Source organism: Apteryx mantelli, chromosome 3, assembly GCF_036417845.1.
Source record: "Apteryx mantelli isolate bAptMan1 chromosome 3, bAptMan1.hap1, whole genome shotgun sequence".
Classification (NCBI taxonomy): Eukaryota; Metazoa; Chordata; class Aves; order Apterygiformes; family Apterygidae; genus Apteryx; species Apteryx mantelli.
This window is the reverse complement of record NC_089980.1, coordinates 89,571,167-89,591,375: the sequence shown is the minus strand read 5'-3', so window position 1 is coordinate 89,591,375 and position 20,209 is coordinate 89,571,167. Positions and strand designations below refer to the sequence as shown.

Genomic DNA, 20,209 nt, shown 5'->3' with positions numbered 1-20,209 from the left:
AATCTTTTTCACGCAGATATTTAAAGACTTTTTTTTCAATAATTTTTTCCCTTTGGTTTCAGTCCTTAAACCGCTAACAGCCCTTCCTGATATAAAATGCCAGTTGCTCTGTGGTCTTGAATGTTACTAGTACCTCATCCTGGCCTTTGATTTTCATAGAGAGAGACATACCTCAGCAAACCCATTACTTGTTGCATTTTTCTGACAAGGCCGTTCTTTAGAGACTGACATTGAATTCTGAAGCATTGATTTTGAACTGTTATAAAATATACTGTAATGACCTCATACGCTTGCTCTCTTGTATTATGTTTGTTTTATTTCTTTTATATATGATCACAGAGGAAACAATCTGAAAACGTTTTCCCTCGTGGCATTCTTTCTAGAAAACTGCTAGCTCAGTGAAAGGGTCGATTTTATGTGGGCTTATGTAACTATAGATCCAGTAGTTAAAAATATTAGTGTTATGCCAGAATACATGATGTACTGTTGTTCTACAGGGTATTGAAGCCAGTAAGGGTTTGTTTGTTTGTTTTTAAAGCAATTTATTGGTCCTCTTGCAAAATACCCTCTTCTTTCAGAATTAATAGGGCTTGTTGTTTCCTTCCAGTGCCCTCATGCTAAACAAAGGTGCATTTTAAAGTGCTTTTTAATATCAAAATGAGAACCTAAGCCATACTGTTTTTTGTTTGGGAGCTGCGGCTTGTCAGGATGTGCTCCGTGACCCAGCCCCGGTGACAAAGACAGATCCGCCAAAATGGCCGGGAGGTCGGCGCGGCCCATAAAGCATCTCCTGGCCGGGCTTCTGTGAGGGGAGCTGAAGCATGAAAGTGTTGAAAGGTTGGAGCTGGTGGCTGCCGGCTTTGCAGGAGGCGGGCGGGCGCCCGGCCCCGCCGCGCGCCATTAGGACCCTGGTCAGTTCCAGCGGTGCCTCCTTCCTGGGCTAGGTGCTCCCCGCCTTCGCCGGCCGCCCCGCGGGTCCTGCAGGGGCCCCGGAGCCCACTCGCACCGTGCCCAGGCGGACACCGCGGGGCTCTCCTCGCCAACAGTGCTGGGCACGGCCATGGCAGGGTCTCCAGGTGGCTGACAGTGTGGATGCCGCTGCTGTTTCTTCTGAACACCGGCACCTGGTTGCCAGCCCGAACACTCTCCCTTCATCTCCTCCCACTTCGGCCATGGGGAAAGTGGTTTAGCACATCTCAGCATGGCAGCAGCACTGCTTGTGCACAGCTCGGAGGAGGAATCTCCAGTCGGGAGTTTCGAGAGAACATTAGATGTGACTTTCATGGGAGAAAGGAGAAATATGTTAGCAGGCTGCTGGCAGCAATGCTAAAAGGTTTTGGATGGTTGTAGCTTGAAGAGAGAGGGAAACAAGGTCAGTAGGGAGGATCCTGCAAAAATAGCGTGCTGTTTTCTGCCTTCGTAGTTCAGCCTGGTGTGCTCGCAGCGGCTGCATGGGGGTGGCAGGAGTCTGGCGGTGGGGAGAGAGCTCAGGGCCGCGCTGATGCTCCCCTGCGCATCCCTGTGCTGAGACCGCCTCGGATGGTCTCATCGCAGAGGCAGACATGTGCCGAAGGACACCTGGTGGACACAAGTCTGAAATGCCTCTCCACGCCGGCTTTTCGGCAGCCGGCAGCCCGCTTCCCCTCGGCTCTGGGTGCAGGGTTTCTTCATCGCTTTGCGTGCAGTCCCGCATGACGCCATCCTGCGTTGCCTCCTGCTAAGCACTGCTGCCAAGTCCCAGGCAGGATGCACTTGGACCACAGCACCGGGGCCGGTGGTGGCCTTGTGTGGCCAGCACCCTCCTCTGCCTCTCCTGCTCCTCGGCTGCGCCCACAGAGAGTCTGGGGGCGCAGCAGAGATGAGGGACCTCTGCCTGGGAAGCCACCCGTGGTTGAAAAATGGCTGAACGATTGTAGTTTGGTTTAACAAACCTTTAATGTTGACATGCAAGTGTCCGGAGTGCGTTCTGCCCGAATACCTTCTGATGGTTACATGATGACAAATTATGCTCGTATTCTGCACAGTGGGGAAGAAGCAAATGCTATATAAGGTAAATATCGAAAAGTATCTGCTGTGTCAGAGAAGCCAGTGCAGTGAATGTTTCAAGTTGACTAGTCCAAGGAGTGATTTCTAGAGATTCTGAGAATTTCATTAAACTTGTTTTAATTAAGACCAAGATATTTTAAAACTGTGAAAGAACTCGAGCTACCTTGCAGTAAAACTGCTAGGGTGTGCTATAGCTTGGTTGTGAACTTTTCTTGAGAGGGCAGATGGATGTAAATGAAGATATATGGGGAAGATGAGAAGAACATCTGCCTTTTTCAGCTCTCTATGAGAAATGTACAAGCAAGACAAAAATAAAACTGAGGCACTGAGCTTGTTTCAGCTTGTGGTAGGTGTAGGAAAATTTCTGGAAGTCCCTTTTCTCTCTCTTCAGTCCAGATGCACAGATCAATGGAGCATTTAACTACCTCTACTGTTGATGTTTAATTTATTTATTTTTTGTTAGTGTTCTGAAACACATGTTAAAACACAGACAAGTGCAAACAGCTACCACCCATACTCAGCAGTTTTATCTCCTTGATTCTAGGGCTGTTATTGGTCCCCCTTATTTTGAGATTTAATGTAAAATTATGCTAGGCATTAGTCGTTTACTGGGATTTTAAATCAAGAGCTCAAATGGCTTTTGGAGTATTCATGCATTGTTAGCAGATAGTAGAAGCTCACTAATTCTCACTTGCCCAATACACAAACAGATATTTCTATGTCTCTGTCTCTCCTTTTCTCACACCCAAGGTGAAACGACTGAAGAAAATGTAGTGTGAGAAAATCACAAGGCTTAGCAAATTTATCAAGTGCCGTGTACAGTCTAGGGTTTTTACTGTTATACAGTTATATCTGCTTTGGTAAGAATGGTGATTCCTTGCAGAGTACAGACAGCAGTAATTGCTATTCTCAGTGTTTATCAACAAGTTCTGCTGTTGCCGTCTTTTTCTGAAATTCTGAAAAGACAATTATTAAGTAGCAAGGTGTGTGAAAGGGATACGATTAATACATTTTGCTGTGAAAGTTTGATTAGACCACCAAATTAATGGGCTTTTTACCTTCCTTTTTCTCCGCCATTTCAGCAGCAGGATCAATCTTACAAAGTCTTGTTTTTTGGTTGCCAAACTGCTGTATTTTTGGACACATTAAAATTAAGAAGATTGGTGAGGAACAGAGAGAGACAAAACCAGTAACTCAGCAGTGTTTTGCAAAGGGTTACTCCAAGGCACGTTCTTCTGAATAATGATGAATTGCTTCCTGATTTGTGGTCAGTGACTTTTTTTGGTATAATTACTGTCAAGAAGGAAGCTGAACAACTAGAGTACATTTCTTAGACCTAGCATTGTGGAGCATTTTTGTTAAAACCCGTACGCCTTTTTGACCAAACCCACTTGACATATGTTACCGGAACTGCTGCCTCCTTTTTATAAAAGAGAGTGATCTGTGAGTACATGTCCCAAAGCCATTTCATGTTCTGTTTTGTTTGTTACTGTATGCTGGTGAGAGAATTGTAGGGGGGTTTTATCTTTTTGTTCTCCTTTTAGCTATTGGGAAGGGTACAGAGCAAGAAAAAGCGGGGGGCGGGGGGGGGGGAGGTTTTCATTTTGGTCTAGAGGAGGAGTATGCATTCCAGTTCCCAACTTCACAGAAAAGTTGGCTCTCTAGCTGTGAAGTGATCGGTTGTTATTGAGTATTTTTGTTTTGTGGGACTTGACTTCTAGGGTTTGCCTTTGATAGGGGAAATAACTTATGAAAGTGTTTGACAGACTCTGTACACTTCACTTACTGTTTCTTCTTGTAAATATATGTTTCCACAAAACACATTTTTCAGTCAGTGTTCATCACTGGCTTCCATATGTCTCAGTAAGATGTTATTTTCTAGCAGAACTGATCATATCATATCAAACATGACTGTTAAGTTATTTCTGTTTTGCTGACCTGTCACTAAAAATCTGTTGCATTGGGTATTTTACCTTGTAAGATCTGAGGACGGGGAGAAGAAGGAGGAATTTTCAATTTCTTCTGGAGATGGAGACTGATCCTGTGCTGTTCTTCTTGTAGGTCACTGGAGTGATAAGCAAAGAGTATATCCCAAAAGGAACACGCTTTGGACCCCTGGTAGGAGAGATCTATACCAGCGATACGGTTCCCAAGAATGCGAACAGAAAATACTTTTGGCGGGTAAGCAGGAAAAAACAGCACCATGTTGTTGCAGTAAGCAGATCACTAAATGAGTACAGCTGAAAAGCTGGGTCACTTCCTGCTTCAGACCTGTGTGAATGAGGGGGCAACTTCTTTTCTCTGCCATATATGAACAGAGCAAATGTGGTGAACAGGGCTGAGTAGAAGTCTGGCTCTCTTGGATATTGGGACTGTGTGGGTAAAGAAAGCAGGGGAGAGGCACAGCTCTTCCTAGCTCTGTCTTCTGAGACATATCAGTGCTTGATCTTATAAAGAAACAGATCTGTCGATTGCTGTAGGGGCAGGTTATTTTGCATTTCTTCACAGCAAAGTCATTCTTGTTTATGCAAATGTCACATACCCTTGATTTCTCCAGCTAGAAGAAGTTATGGAGAGTATTGCATAGTTTTTTTATTCTGAAATTGTGATATATTTTGTGATTTTTTTTTTCCCCTGGATTTTGAATAGAACTGCTATAATACAGTGGTGTTGTTCTTCCATATATGTTTTTCAGTTCATAGATTTTTCTAGACCACTTCAGAAAATGTTAAAATAGCAGCCCATGGATCTTGGTGTAGAGAAAATCCATTAATGGCAGGTAGAGGCATTAGAGGTGATGGATAATTTGTACTCTGTAGCTTAGGTTGGAAGGGAGCATCAGCCAATTTGTTTTGGCTTGGGAACTCTGTGCTGAGGAATATGTTTCCAGTTTATCAGTTAACACAATGCTCAGTTTCCTTTATAGACCCATTATTAATTATTAGAGAACGTTCCTTCGGCCTCATCTCCTTCCATGGATTTGTTTTGCTGCCATCTAGTCAGTTAGGTTGGGTTTAAATCAGTGGATTTGGGAGTATACGCAAGCTCCTGTGCCCGGGTGCCTGCCTTAGCCATATCCCAACCTCATACCCAGGTGAAACCTGGGGCAGCACCCAGCATTCCCCACACCCCTTGCTTCCCACTGAATTGCATCATTTGGGGTTTCTCCGACTGTCTTCGTGCGGTGTTACACAGCATTGCACAGGCAGTTGTTTGCATGGACGCTTCCACAAAGTGTACAACTGTATGCACATTCGTAAGGCTAAGATTTTTTTTTTCTCCTTAAGTTTTCAGGAGCTTGTGTCCAGCATAGGAAGCGATCATTGCCCTGGCCTAGCCCTGCCAGTTGTTAATAATTCAGCAGATGTTAGGAAGAAGGGCTGTTAACCATCTTGCAAGACTTTATTCCTATATTGCAGCGAGAGAGATGACATCATTTTCATGATGTGATTTTAAGCCTTAACGCAGAGAGATCCTCAGAAATAATATTATAGGAGTCATCTAAGCATCGTTAAATCCGCTGCTATAGTCCCTTGATTCATTCAAGACGCACTGCTGCGACAAAAACGAGCTCCTTCCGAAGGGTGCTGAGCCGGCTTGCACCGGCGAAGGAAATGGTGGGAGATGACTTCCCACATGTTACCAAAGGCCGGCCGGTCCCGGCTGTGCGCGAGGGCTGCCCGGGCCGGCAGTGGCAGCGTCACTTCTCGTAAGGGCGCCGTGACTCAGCACGTTTGTTTTAATCTTCTCCATCAGGCGTGGAAACCTAGTGAGATGGCAGGACGAAGCCCCGCGGAGGCGTGTGTGCGTGTGTGTGTGTGCGTGTGTGCATGACCTCAGAGCCCTGATGCGTTTTCCTTTTTCTGAAAAGAGAAGTACAGTAAATGTCCCGCTCTCCAGCCGGGTGCCTGGAAGCCGTCGAGGGCAGCTTTAGAAAGCAGCTTCCGCCAGGCGCCGCGGCGCTGGAGCCCCACGTTCCTGGAAGTTTGCGCTGCCGAGTAAACAAAGAAACGTGAAAAAAAACCTCCTCTTGATAGCAGAATTCACCCGGCTCCGTTCCATTTTCTCATAACAAACACACCGCAAAATCTCTCACAAGCCTCTTTGATGAGGCCACATGTATTTCCCCCTTCTCAGTTTACAGGAAGTTACTCTTAAAGAAAGTGATTCTGGTGTTTACTGCCCGCGTTAAAGGGCCAGCCTGCCTTCCCCTCCTGCCCAGCGCGCTCTCTTTTTATCCCCTTAAAAAGAGCGGGCCCGGCTGCCTTTCACTGTGACTGCTCGCTGATCAAATGAAAAAGAAAGTGGTGCGAGAGCACAAAGGCAGGAACATGCCGCAGAGTGCTTTTCTTGGTGAGATAAGCTGTAGCTGCGCTTTAGAAAGGCATTTCCTGCTCAAAGAGATTCATCGCTGATGCAGATTGCTCCTGCTTTAAGGTCAGCCTTGTGCCTGGTCATTTATTGCGTGAAACCGAAACGTCCCATTTCACTAAGCACGGCTGTATCTTTAACGAAAGTATTTGCTGAATTTGTTAGACTTTTTTTTTTTTTAATTACTTCTCTTATTCTTATCACTTAAGCAACAGTAGCTTCTCGCAGCTATTTGGGCTCCTTTCTACCACAAGTTGCTGAGCACTTTTTGAATTTGCCTTTTCTTTCCCCTCCATGGACAAGCCAGAGCGTGTCCCTTGATAGGAAAAGTGACTTCTCATCGACTGGCTCCTCTCCAGGTTGTCGCTGAGCTATGGCAGGTGAAGTTCATCTCTGCCTCACCCAGCCTTTCTGCAGAAGGGCTACAGTCCAACTATGAGCAAGTGCTCCTTCAGGACTCTCGGTGGGGTGGAGGATGTTTGCATAGTTTAAACCTTTGGGCGGGGGTGGTAGGAAACTGCAAGTACAGAGGCCATAGAAAAAGGCAAGAAAGACTCTGACGTAGCACAGCCACTCAGTCTTATAGACAGGTGACTCAAAGCATTAATGCAAGCATGCACTCAGACCTGCAGTCATTAGCATCACCCACTTGTTGATCATAGCACCAGGAAGAGGACTCTAAGGTAGACTGTTTATACAGGGAGAGGACTCTTCATTTCAGATTTTGCGTGTGTCTCAGTTGTACCTGCTAGCAGAGCCACACAGGCTAAGGAGAAATGGAAGAGGTAACTGTGTACTTACCTTTGAATAAGCATTTCTTTTCCTAATGCAGAGGAAATCATAGTTGGAAAGAGGGACCCAGCTTGAATTCTGATTTCAGTAATACCTAATCCTTTTCTTTTTATGTTTGTTTTTTTTAAAAAAGCTCATCATCTCCACTCTGGAGAACTCTATGAGAACATGTTGGGTATTATGCATATATATACGTATGTATGTATGTATTCATATGTACTTCCTCTCTATCCCAGATCTATTCAAATGGTGAGCTTCACCACTTCATTGACGGATTTAATGAGGACAAGAGCAACTGGATGCGTTATGTAAACCCAGGCTACTCTGTCCAGGAGCAGAACTTGGCTGCTTGTCAGAATGGAATGAACATTTACTTCTACACCATCAAGCCCATCCCTGCCAACCAGGAGCTGCTCGTGTGGTATTGTCGGGACTTTGCAGAGAGGCTCCACTACCCCTCTTCCAGAGAGCTGACAATGATGAACCTCAGTAAGTGGATTACAGTATGAACAAAGAATGCTAGTAATGTCTCTTCTGCCTATATGATCTAATAATAAGTTGTATAATTATGTAGCTGTATTGTCTGTTGTGTCACAGCAGGTAGCTTGGAGTGGAAAGAGGAAATTAAAAAAAAGCAGCAAAATGAGTTCCCTGTGCCCATTTAAGTCTAAACAGATTATTCAAAATCTAAACAGTTATTGCTTTATAATCTGAGCATTATATGATGAAGTTCTGGACAAACAACCCAAATACATCCTCTCTCTTCAGAGTCACAGATGTTGATTCACCCTCAGACTTTCAAAGTCCAGATCTTGTAGTGCATTGAGCAAAAATCTGCTTTGACAGCATATACTAAAGGCTGTCCAGTCATGCTCCCAAAGGGCTGCCTTTACTGCACACGGAAGTGGCCATTTGCCATGACTCTGTCTAGGTGTCTAGCAAAATATATGTTGACTGTATAATGTTCTTCAAGTTTGGCATCTAAGGTTACCTCTCTTATGGGAGCAAACCCCATGTAGTCGTCTAATCTGGTTACTTATTTTTTAAGCTCCATGTATGTTGTCCCCACTTCTTGCCTGTATATTTCAGCTTTCATTTTGTGTTCAAAAATAATAGCAATGGTAGCAGGGGGAAGAGGTATTTCCAGGAGTTTATCTCTGGGTTCCGCTGTGGTTTCTGACCATTTCCAGCCTCGGTGCTTTACTCGTAGCTTTAATCTCTGTACAGCACGTCACCCAGAGCCCCTTGAACAGAGAGAGCGATTCCTGTGGACTTTCGTTTAACTCCTAGGCTACCTCCCCTCCTGTTAGCTGGTCTGAGTTACAGCAGAGCATTCTCTCATCATTCTGCCAGTGTCTGCACTGGAATTGGAAGCAAAAACTGCAAGCAGTTTTTTTTTTCTGCAAAGGACCATTTGCTGTTATTTGGCAACAAATAATGGATTATAAAATGTCATTATTACTTTGAGGATTATCAGAACTAAAATGGGACCCCACATCATGAAAGTGATGTCACAGATTCAGATTAATCAAAAATACATCGGTCTTCTGTGAACATCTTCCTTTCTGCAGTTTTTGTCTTTTCCTTTCCCTGCTAAATATAACAAATTATAGAAGAAAACTGGCTTTCTTTTAATGTAGGCGGAAGGAAGAGAGAGATATGTCCTATGCTGCTATATTCTCTATTCACAAAATATCTCATCGATTTTGTCATCTTTGTTCATATGTCATTTCACCACTCTCTGTGCAGTTTTATTTCCCGATATGAAGGCTTTTCAGTGGGGCCTACAGGTGGACAACTCAACAGCATTAGATGTTCCTGTGAACCAGGAGTTTGCAAAGCGCTAATCAGACCCATTTGGATACTAGCTGGGTGGATACACAGATACATTCTCAGTTTTCTGCATCTGCTGGTATCTTAAGTTACCTTCCAGAAGTAGTAAGGCATGTATTCACAAAGTGTCAACAAATTACCCGGTAGCTCTTATTTAGGTGAAAACTTATTTAGGTGAAACCTAAAATTAGGCTGTTCATTCTTGCAAGATCAAAGAAATATTTTGCAGGAGTAAATTTTTTTGTTTTTCAAGTGGACATTTGCAATTTGAAGAATTTACAAAGTTTTATCCTAGAAAATCAAATGGCAAAAACCAACATCTTAAAATTCCTTATTACTTGGATAGAAAAATATAATTCATTCTAAAATACATTTGAAACCCAATTATGTTATTACATAAAACTTGGTATATCACAACTGCTTGCTACATGAGAATCCTTCTGGGAATTTTTGGTGCTTTATAAGCATTAATTTATTAACCCTACAACACTGTCTGAACATGTGCAGCATATACCTTTTTAGTGAAAGCAGGTTTAATAAGTGGATTAAAACAGACTGGATCTTGTAAGAATTATGTATTTCAGTCCTGACAGTAGAAAAAACAGTCTTTCCAGACACAAAAACTGAAGCATCCCTTCTACTTTTAAAAGTTATTCCATGTAAACCGCTTAGATATTTTATATTAACATGCAGACCATGAAAATAGCAGCATAGCAAAATGGGCAAAAGTTCTCTGGCTTTTTGATTGTCTTCCACTGCTAGCAACAGCTCTCACTTTTTTGGTATTACTCCCTTGTCTTTGTAACAAACCCATTCAGGCCTGAGGCCTTCAGTCAGGCCAGAAAACCTTCATATAATGTAAGGATTGGAGTTTTTTAGAGTTTCAGTGCTCCTTCTTGAAAAGTACTGAAAATATTCCAGAGATGTCACAAAGACACCCGTTCACTGAAGGACTTGTAGCAGCAGTGCAAACGGGGATTCTTTTGCCAGCATTAATACTGGAACCAAAGGAGCTTAAAGCGAATGTCAGCACTTTTGGGTTGGCAGAGGCCTTCAGTTTTCTCCTTCCCCTTCCTCCCAGGCTGCTACTTCTAATTAAATCCCAAACTAGCAAATATCCCACTGCCTCTCCAGCTTTTCTTTCTAGGGCAAGCTTGACCAAGGTGTCCTCAAACTGTGTTCAGCTGTGAATAAATTCAGAACACTTTTCCCTGAATTGTTAAAACTGCCCCTGCTGCGGACTTAGGGCGTTGTCCCATCAAAATATCTTAAAACAGTATTTGAGACAGAGATCAGTGCTCCAACCTCTGTGCTAGAGAATAAGGCCCTCTCCAGCCTAATGCATCACTGATTTTCTGTGTTTAGAGGGGCACGGTTTCCATAGGAGGAGCAGCAGAGAGTATCGTACGCCTCTCCCAGCCACTAGCTGGGGAGTTTGGCACGCTCTGAGCAAGAGGGAGGGAGAATTGGGGTCCAGCCCCTCCAGACCGAGAGGGTTGCTGGCGTCCAGGCTCCCTCCGGGTGGGACATGTGCAGTCAGTTGGGCACAGCATGAACGTGGGGCAGCAGCACCATCGGGCTTTCGCATGGATGTGGCCACGGCCACGGTTCATTGTGTTGGCTCAGTCCCACTGGGTGTGCAGCAAGTGCTGGCACCCGTCGGAGACTTTGGGTGATCCAGGATGGCACGGCAGAGGCTGTCTGGGATACTCACTGACAAAGAACTGCCAACGGTGCCTGAATTTTACTGGGTAAAACATAGGCAGCTACTTCAGGCATGTTGGGGATTTGGGGATCAGTCTCTTGAACTTCAGCACTAAATGTTCCTCTGTACGTGCCCGAGCTGGATGGGCCTCCAGGGAAAATGTATCAGAGAATTTCTCTGGCTTTATTTCCTGTAATTAGTGGCCTCAGAAATGAGAACTACCACTTCAGAGCATAAATATATTTACACATCCACATATAACATCTATTTGCCTCTGTAACAGTAAACTTTCAAATTAAAGGTAACTTCTCTAGCATTAGTTCATTTGTGCTGCAGAAGGAAAGCATCCAGATTCAAGCAGCAATTAGGCATGTACTTAGTTATGGGTTTAACCATGTCCGCCGTGTTTTGTTGGACTGGGGCCTTTGACCCAGTCCTTCAGACACTGAAGCACACGCCTACCTTCATGGCCGTGATTAGCTCCAAGGGGAGCTTTGAGTACCTGCTGAAGTGCCTGCAAGGAATTGTACAGTGTCTGTAGAATCAAGACTCCACATACTACTGGGGGAGGGGACACTGATTCTCATTTTAAATAATTCCATTTTCCTTCTTTTTGAGGCTATTGATGTTGTTTCCTGTCAAGATTTGTGATATATCACCTTCAGATGGTGCCGTTGTTCAGTAAATGGTTTTAAGTGTGATGACACAGGATTTTTGCTTTCTGCTGGCCAAAAAATTAATTTTCAATAATTTGTTAAAATGTGCTTAACCTCATTCAGTCGTGCCTCCAGACTGGCTGTTAGTCTTTAATGTTCTTGGCATTTGGACTAGCAGACAGAGCCGGGAAGTTTGCTTAGGGGTCCCGCATAGTCTAGCATTTCATTTCTGTCTCCTCAGAACACCATTATTTTGGGATAGAGGGTGGAGAGGGTAAAAGTTAAAAAAACAAAACAAAACAAAATACAATTGCATTGACTCAGGACATGACTATTCGATAATAATGTTCACGTATTGCAATCATGTGATGCAACTTCCTGCTATTCATGACATGTTTGTCTCATCAGTCAACCACAGGCAGGTGACATCTTATTTGGTCAAGCTTCAGAAAAAAGTTAGAGTTAGGGGCAGATAATTTGCCTATTTAAACACTTGCTGATTTTTTTTGTTTTATAAACAATTTTAAGGAGGTATTTTAAAAAATCTTTCAAATTCTAGCAAGATTAGCTTTCAAAAGCTTGGTTTAAAAATGTGATTTGTTTTTTGTTCTTTGTGCTGGCCCCCACAACTTTGTCCTTCAATAAAATATTCTAGTCGTTTTCCCTTTTGTTTATGGTCAGTTTCACTTTCTGGTTTTAAAAGCTTTTCTATTTGGGTTAAGAGGAAACATCTGCATTTGTTAAAAAAAAAAAAAGCCTACTGGAATCTTCAAAAGGGCACAGGAAAATGATTTTTAGTTTATATGAAGGGTTGTTTTCATAAAATCAGAATTTGGGGCTCAATTTGACTTAATATTGAGGATTATTTGAAGGATCCTTTGAAGACCTCCTTTGAGCAAAATGTTTTCAAAGTCATGTCACACTGCCTTGGACACATTTAGAAAACAGATGATCAAACCATATACTTCTAAATGTTGGTCTCCACTCTCATTTTGAGTGGAAACACTCTTTGTTTTGCCTGCTTCACAACTTCTAGGTTCTCTTTCTACTAGTAAAGAAGGTTCTTAATTTAGATCGAAAATGTGAATCGGCATAATTAAGCTTTGCCACTCGAAGGGTTCAGTACCATTTCACTCTTGAAATTACTATTGAAATTACTGCCTGCCTACAACCGTTTCTCAAGTTTTTAGAAAAAAACAGATCTTTGTTTTTGCAAAGTCTTTCTCAGGCTACAGCTAGAAGCATCAGAATGAGAGCAAAACCAACAGCTATGCAGCAGTTTGTGCCTGGAACATCTATATTTAAGTTACAGTGACTTCAGACATCCCCTCCACTCAGGTTTTGTTCATACTTACAAGTAACAAGAATTTTGTCCCTTTTTTTCTTGCACACATTCACTACTCTCAGGTCTGAGCAGATATCTCTTGACCTCAGGGAGAGGCAGATCAGGCTCCTGAGGAGGCACAGCTGTTTCTTTTCTTTCTCAGATCAGTAACTCACAAATGCAGTTGCACTGTTCTTGCTTGGTCGTGAACCCCTTTCTTGTGTGTCTATTTGACCACAGAAATTGGATGGATCTTGGAAGAGTGTGTGTCTATATTTATGATATGTGTTTACACATGTATATGGAGTGAAACAGAGGGAAACATTTTTCAAGAGAGAGACAGACATTTGTGACCAGTAAGAACAGAAATCTAAAATCACAAGTTAAAGAATCCATTTATAAGAAATATCTCTCTTTAACTTTGAAGTATGGCTCCTTTAAGAGCAACAAAAAGGGTCATAAACCTCTCAGTCAGGTCCAGCCCTGGTTTAAATCCACGTTCGGTATAAAACATAAGAATCTCTCCTTGGCCCCCGACGTTACCTTCTCTTTTTTCACACAGTGTTGACACCCTTGTTTATATATTTAGATGTGTCTGGTGTTCCCAAGAGTTCCCTTCACTCAGGTAATAGGGGAAAAAGTCAAGTGGGGATTTACGGAGCAAAGCTAACATGCAAACTAAAGAAAGAGATCTGTCACAGTCAGGCGTGAACAATAATCTTTAAATACTGCGATTTCTGTCCACACGTGGGAATTAATAGGAGGGAAGGTTTTATTGGGAACCCTGAAGGGAAACAACAATTATCGTTAGTCTGTCAAGGGGGGACGTCAGGCTGTTGCGCACAGAAAGTTTTATTCTCTGCGTGAGCTTCCTTTCTGTCACTCAAAGGCCGTCTCCTGCACATAAGGCACGTACGTTCCCCACCCTAAATGTTTAACCTTGTCACAGCGAAAGCCGTTCCTCCTGCAGAGGCGGCCGAGTTTCTCTATCACTTTTCCAGCAGTGTTGGCACTTCTTCTCCCTCTTCCCCTTCCCCCGGAGTCATTTATTTGTTTTTTTTAGAAAAAGTGTCAGTTTGAACTTCCTGCTTGACAGACCCCACTGACAAACTGATGCGGGCCCGATAAGGTGATATTTATTTATTTTTTCCATTCTGGGGCTTCCCGGGTCCCTCTTCGCCCCTGCCACCCCCCTGCCCAGCTTTCGATACTTCCCAGTCAGCCTCGCTGCTGATAGTGTCACCGGGAATGTTTGCTCTGAGCCACTGGCGCACGCAGTGACAGGCAGCTGAAAGGAAGATGAAGGCAATATTCTCCTCTCCACCCTTGTGGAGCTTCTTAAATCTGGCAGGACCTAGGTGGCCTGTGCCATAAAATCTGGGTGGGGTTTTAGTGAATTAGCCATTAGTCTGTGAGTACAGACAAAATTGCAAACGAAAGTAGATGATTTCTAATGCCAGGTAACATGAAACATTATTAATTTATCTTTGAAGCAGCTCTGAATTGTACTTCACTGTCTAGAAAAGCAATTGGGAAGCTATCTGCACACCTATGTGTGTATGTGCTTGTATATATTACACCATATATTTCATCATAAATATTTTACTTGAACGTATCTGTGTTCAATCACACTTCATTGCAACTTCAAAATATGCAAACTGCCCACATCACTAAATTTGCTTGCTACTAGTCTAACGCTGTTGGAAAAAAGATGTTACTGTAAAAGCAAGTTGCTGTGAGTAGGAGCATGCTTTGAAAGCAGCTGTTTTCTTGGATACGTTTAATAAAAGGCTGTTTCTTTGCCTTATAGGGTAATGTTGCCAAACGATAGATTCCATGAGGGTAGTGAATAGCGAAGCAAAGAATCTGTGATGAAAATGGCCATTTCCATCTTCCCTGCTGCGTTTAGCTGGTCCTCCAAAAATTAGAAACAACCGTTTCTCACCCCACTTAGTGAAGTAAGAACAGTCAGTCACAAAGTAGAAATTTGGATAAAAACTGTGATACTTTCAAGTCACATACCTATCACTGTTGACTTGTACCTACTGATGGAAAACCTTGCGCATAACTAACCACAAATACGAAACCTTCTTGTAGTTTTTTCCCCTATAATAAAATATCTCACCAGTAATCATTCCAAAATTATATAACTATTAACTTTGGGAGATTAGATAAAAGCAGAATTCTTTTTCTATTGTATACATCTTTCAATGTAGTGTTTATATTACATTATGTCCAGATAACAAGGTAGAGTCTGAATACAAGGAAACAGTGTATGTGCTGAACTGACCAAAAGGATGCTAGCTTGTATTTGCTTCTAAATGCATATTTCTTTTTCTTTCTTTCTTTTTTTTTTTAAAAGTACCTTTCAACTTAAGCTGGGGCCAACTAGACTTGCTTTCTTTTGCTTTGCTTCAGCATATTTTTTTTTATAAAGTACAGCTGTAAGCAGAGGAGTTTTGCATAGACTGAATGCCACAGAAATCTGCAGTAAATAGTCTGCTTTGTTGTAGATGTTCCTAAGCAGTATATTTAATGAGTAATGATCTGTTTACTGATGGAGAATACCTTCTCTTTGAAGAAGGCTTTCATCCTAGCCAGCCAAGGGTTTTTTGGTACTGTAAGTAATTGAACTGGCTGGTGAAGTGACTGCTGTGGTTTGGCAAAAGCCGATTTGTCATGCCTTGTTATTTTAGTGAGGAACATTTCTGGGAGCTTGCATTCTGCACAGGCTTTCTGTTAAACTTGTATTTTGAACAAATGCTTGTTACCTCATTTATTAGATATACAGCTTTTATAGATAATCAACAATGAATCTAGTCAAATTTAAGAGGAACGAAAGGTGAAATCAGTTTGCAAAGTGGAGACTATCACTCTGCAAATGAATCATCATCCAGATCTATATGTACTGTCTGATATCCCTTAAGTTAACAATGTTTTTGATTAGCACTTCATATCAGCAGGCATTTCTTTGCACAGAAGTTAATTTTTGGGAGAGTTAAGTGATCGTTCACCTCCAAGACTGGGCCTTCCTTCCCAGTAAACTTGTAGGAGTTAGATTGTGTTTTGAAAAGAGATAATCGTGGTGACTTATCTAAATAATTGTTACCTTGTCTTTGTATTTCAGCACAAACCCATGTTAATCCAAAGCAGCACAGTGCTGATAAAGATGAGCTCTGTCAGAAAAGCATTCCAAAGAAAGAGCACAGTGTGAAAGAAATCCTGAAAATGGAATCCAGCCCTCCAAAAGGAAAAGACTTCTTCCAGACCAACATTTCACCAGTTACTTCAGAAAAAGACTTGGATGATTTGCGCAAGAACTATAGCCCTGAGAGGTGTTTCTTCCCTCGAGTTGTCTATCCAATCCGACCTCACATTCCCGAAGACTATCTGAAAGCTTCCTTAGCATATGGGATGGACAGACCTAGCTACATTAATCACTCACCCATCCAGTCATCTACTACACCAAGTCCTTCCGGGAGGAGCAGCCCGGACCAAAGTTTAAAAAGTTCAAGCCCCCATAGCAGTCCAGGGGTCACAGTTTCACCTCTGGTACCTGCTTCCCAAGAGCACAGAGAGTCATACTCTTACTTGAATGGCTCATACGGCTCAGAAGGATTGGGGTCTTATCCTGGGTACACACCCCCTAGTCATCTCCCATCTGCCTTTCTACCATCCTATAACCCCCACTACCCCAAATTCCTGTTACCTCCATTCAATATGAGCTGTAATAACCTGAGTGCTTTGAACAATATCAATGGCATCAACAATTTCGGTCTCTTCCCAAGGATGTATCCTCTTTATGGCAACTTGCTCAGTGGAGGTAGCCTTTCCCACCACATGTTGAACCCAGCCACGCTCCCCAGTTCGTTGCCCAGTGAAGGAGGCCGTCGATTGCTGCAGCCTGATCATCCAAGAGACTTCCTCATACCAGCACCTAACAGTGCCTTCTCTATCACGGGCGCTGCTGCCAGCATGAAGGACAAGCCATGCAGCCCCACCAGCGGGTCTCCCACTGCTGGTACAGCAGCCAGTTCAGAACACATAATGCAACCTAAACCTACCTCAGTGGTGTTGGCTGCTACCGGCAGTGAAGAAGCCATGAATCTCATTAAAAGTAAGAGGAATGTGACCGGTTACAAAACCCTTCCGTACCCACTGAAGAAGCAGAACGGGAAGATCAAGTATGAATGCAACGTCTGCTCCAAGACCTTTGGCCAACTCTCCAATCTGAAGGTAGGCAGTGGAGAATAAGACGTACAAGCCTTCCTGGAAGGCTCTGATTTCTTCCTATAAGTTATCTAGGAAAAGCAGGGACAGACCTTCCTTCTTTGTTAGGCTCTTTATCAGTCTGGGCTTAATTCCACATCCCCTGCCAAGACAGCATGGTTGTAAAGACAATGTTTTAAAATTGGCGCCAGCTAATTAACTGGATAGTAGTATATTTTGGCAATGGGATGGCTTCTGCTAACTTTAGGAAACATTTGAAAGTACTTTCATTATGGTTGCTGGGAACTGCAAGTTTAAGTGCTTTGTTTCTCCGTAGGTCCACCTCCGAGTACACAGTGGAGAGAGACCGTTTAAATGCCAGACTTGCAATAAAGGCTTTACACAGCTGGCGCACCTCCAGAAGCACTATCTGGTACACACAGGAGAAAAACCCCACGAGTGTCAGGTATGTAACACACTACAGGGACAACTTATCTTGGAGGCCAAAGGGACTGTAAGGTCTATGCCCTCCTTGCCCCGTGTGCACACCCAGCGTGGCATGTGCGGCGGTCTGCGTGTCAAAACAGTGGCTGCTGAAGACTCAAGTCCGTATTGCGGCAGTCTCCAGCCCTGGTGTGCCAGTGTCTGTGAGAAAACGTGGTTGCCTTTTGCCTGCTAGAGCAGCATCTGCCCGATACAGTTCTGCCACACCAGCCGTACTCGAAACGCTGTTCAGCAAAATTTAAATAAAAGAGGTGGGGACTTCTTTTCCCCTTGTGAGAAAGTGTAAAGATATAAAAAGCTGCTGCTTCATCATGCTGTCTCCTCCTAGGTGTCTGTGATTTAAAACATAAAATCCCCTCCCACTCATTCACTGTTTCTCTGCCCCCCCCCCACACTAGGTTTGTCACAAGCGATTCAGCAGCACCAGCAATCTCAAAACCCACCTGCGGCTCCACTCTGGAGAGAAGCCTTACCAGTGCAAGCTGTGCCCAGCCAAATTCACCCAGTTTGTGCACCTGAAGCTGCACAAGCGTCTCCACACCCGGGAACGTCCGCATAAATGCATCCACTGCCACAAGAGCTACATTCACCTCTCCAGCCTCCAGGTCCATATGAAGGGCAACTGCCCTGTAGCCCCTGCCTCCGGCCTCTCCATGGAGGACCTGAATCGAATCAATGAAGAGATAGAAAAGTTTGACATCAGTGACAATGCCGACAAGCTGGAAGAAATGGAGGACAATATCGACTTAACATCAATCGTGGAGAAGGATATACTGACCATGCTCAGAAGGGAAATGGAAGGAGCTAATCTGAAAGTATCTTTACAGAGGAACCTGGGAAATGGACTTCTCTCCTCAGGATGCAACCTTTACGAGTCTTCAGATATGTCAATTATGAAGTTGCCTCACGGTCACCCACTACCTCTGTTACCTGTAAAGGTCAAGCAAGAAACGGTTGAACCAATGGACCCTTAAGATTTTTTGGCAAAGTGATTTTTTTTATTTATGACTTGGCAAGTCAGGGTGCCTGTAGCAGTTGCTTGTACATAGTTTCAATGCTGCAAAGCAATCTTGGCTTACAGTAGTTTCCCTACTCTCTCCAACTGAAAGAAGGAAATCCAAAGTTACTGTTTTCTCAGGGCATAAAAAGAGGCAAAGGACTGTGCATTGCCTCGCCAGTTACTAAAAGACAATCATCTATCCGTAATTATTTTTTCAATGATAGTACTTCATAATTTATTATACAATTTATCATTCTAAAAGCAATAATTAGAAAAATGTTTACAATGACTGGAAAATTCATTGTAATTTTTACTTTAAATGTTTTTATTTTTTTGTTTTATGGCCATTCTTTGTAGATACTTTTTCCCGCACATCTGTTTTAAAAACCTACGATTGGGGTTTCAGTAAATGTGTTTTATGTACCAATGTCTTTTAAACAAATGTGGGTTTTTGTATTGCCAAAGTTGGACATTTGACATACAGAATCCTAGATCAGTTGGTTTGAAAAAAATGCTGTGTACTCTTATGTGCAAATCACCCCATTGGGAATTAAAACAAACAAACAAAAAAAGCAAAGTAGCAGCAAGCAGAGAAGAAACTACTACCCCTGGCTCTCCAGGGATAGGAGAGAGATTCTTCTACTTGCAGCTCTGCCCAGAACAGATGTGGCACAGCAAACACCTACTTGCCATGGACAATACATTAGGTTTTTAGAGAACAGCTATCGCCCCACATATTGTCATATAACTTTATGACCAAAGGATTGCATCAGCTTCAAGTGGCTCTTCCAAAATAAAATATCACTTACATTCTTTTATTTCCAAAAAACATCTAAAAACAAAAACACAAATATTCTTAATATTCTCTTAAAAGAAGTTTTTTGGCAAACTTTTTTCTTCCCTTTTTTTTTTTTTTTTTTTTTTTTGGCCAGAGCCTTCCAGGGATAAAAAGGAGGGTCAAATTCCCTGAGAAATGAGCGGTTTGTTTTTATTTGTATTCTCCTCTCCCACATTGCCTGGGTAGAAGTGGGAAACAAAATCCTTTTCTGGCACATACATTTTTTTCTTCCTTCCTCTACAACTCAGATTTTTCTCAGTATTTGTGTTTGTACATTTTGTGGTTAATTTAATTAAAGATGAAAAGGGCATTGCAAAGTTGTTGAACAACAATTACCTCAGTGCTTGTGTCCAGTGGTGCAGACAATGCTGTTTTATCTAAATGCTTTGCTACTTTAGAGAAGAAACCAAAATGTGCACAGGGAAGGATAGAATGCACGTCCTTTTATCTTTGTTTTGCTAAGCCCAAAGATGATATGGTGACATTTGAGGTGTAGCAAAGAATACATGTATATTTATAGATATATTTATACCACTATACTATATATGTATATGTATATATATTTATACCACTTAAGTTGTGAGCCAAGCCATGTAATAAAACCTATTTTTCATCTAAGTGTGAAAATCAAATGTTATCCAGTTTTGCATATTACCAATGACCTCAGACCCAGAAGGTTGTGCTAAATCACTTGCAAGTCCACGTGGCACAGTTGTCTGTGTGAAGCCTGAACTTGCAAACACCTTATGTGACCAACTCCACGCGCGTGTGGAGCCTCAAAGAATTGAGTGGGAATTTTATCATGTTTGCAGGACTGGGGGCTTCGGTCCCCCCATCGCCTGGCAATGTATACTGGGGGGAAGGAGGAGGGCGGTCAGTGAACAAACAGCCAGAAAACTTAACTGAAAGAACTTGAAAAGAAGCCAAATAT

General features: G+C 42.7%; 1 protein-coding gene across 3 annotated transcripts in view; it reads left to right on the top strand.

The window, feature by feature from the left end:
• Window positions 1-19,357, top strand: part of PRDM1 (PR/SET domain 1) — a 102,567-nt gene extending 83,210 nt beyond the window's left edge. For all 3 annotated transcript variants that reach the window (XM_013948981.2, XM_013948982.2, XM_013948980.2), the window contains 4 exons: window positions 7,446-7,698; window positions 15,855-16,963; window positions 17,274-17,402; window positions 17,839-19,357. In XM_013948981.2, coding sequence (XP_013804435.1) covers window positions 7,446-7,698; window positions 15,855-16,963; window positions 17,274-17,402; window positions 17,839-18,414 — 2,067 coding nt within the window. In that variant the 3' untranslated portion in view covers window positions 18,415-19,357. The remainder of the gene's footprint in view (window positions 1-7,445; window positions 7,699-15,854; window positions 16,964-17,273; window positions 17,403-17,838) is intronic.
• Window positions 19,358-20,209: the final 852 nt, after the last annotated feature.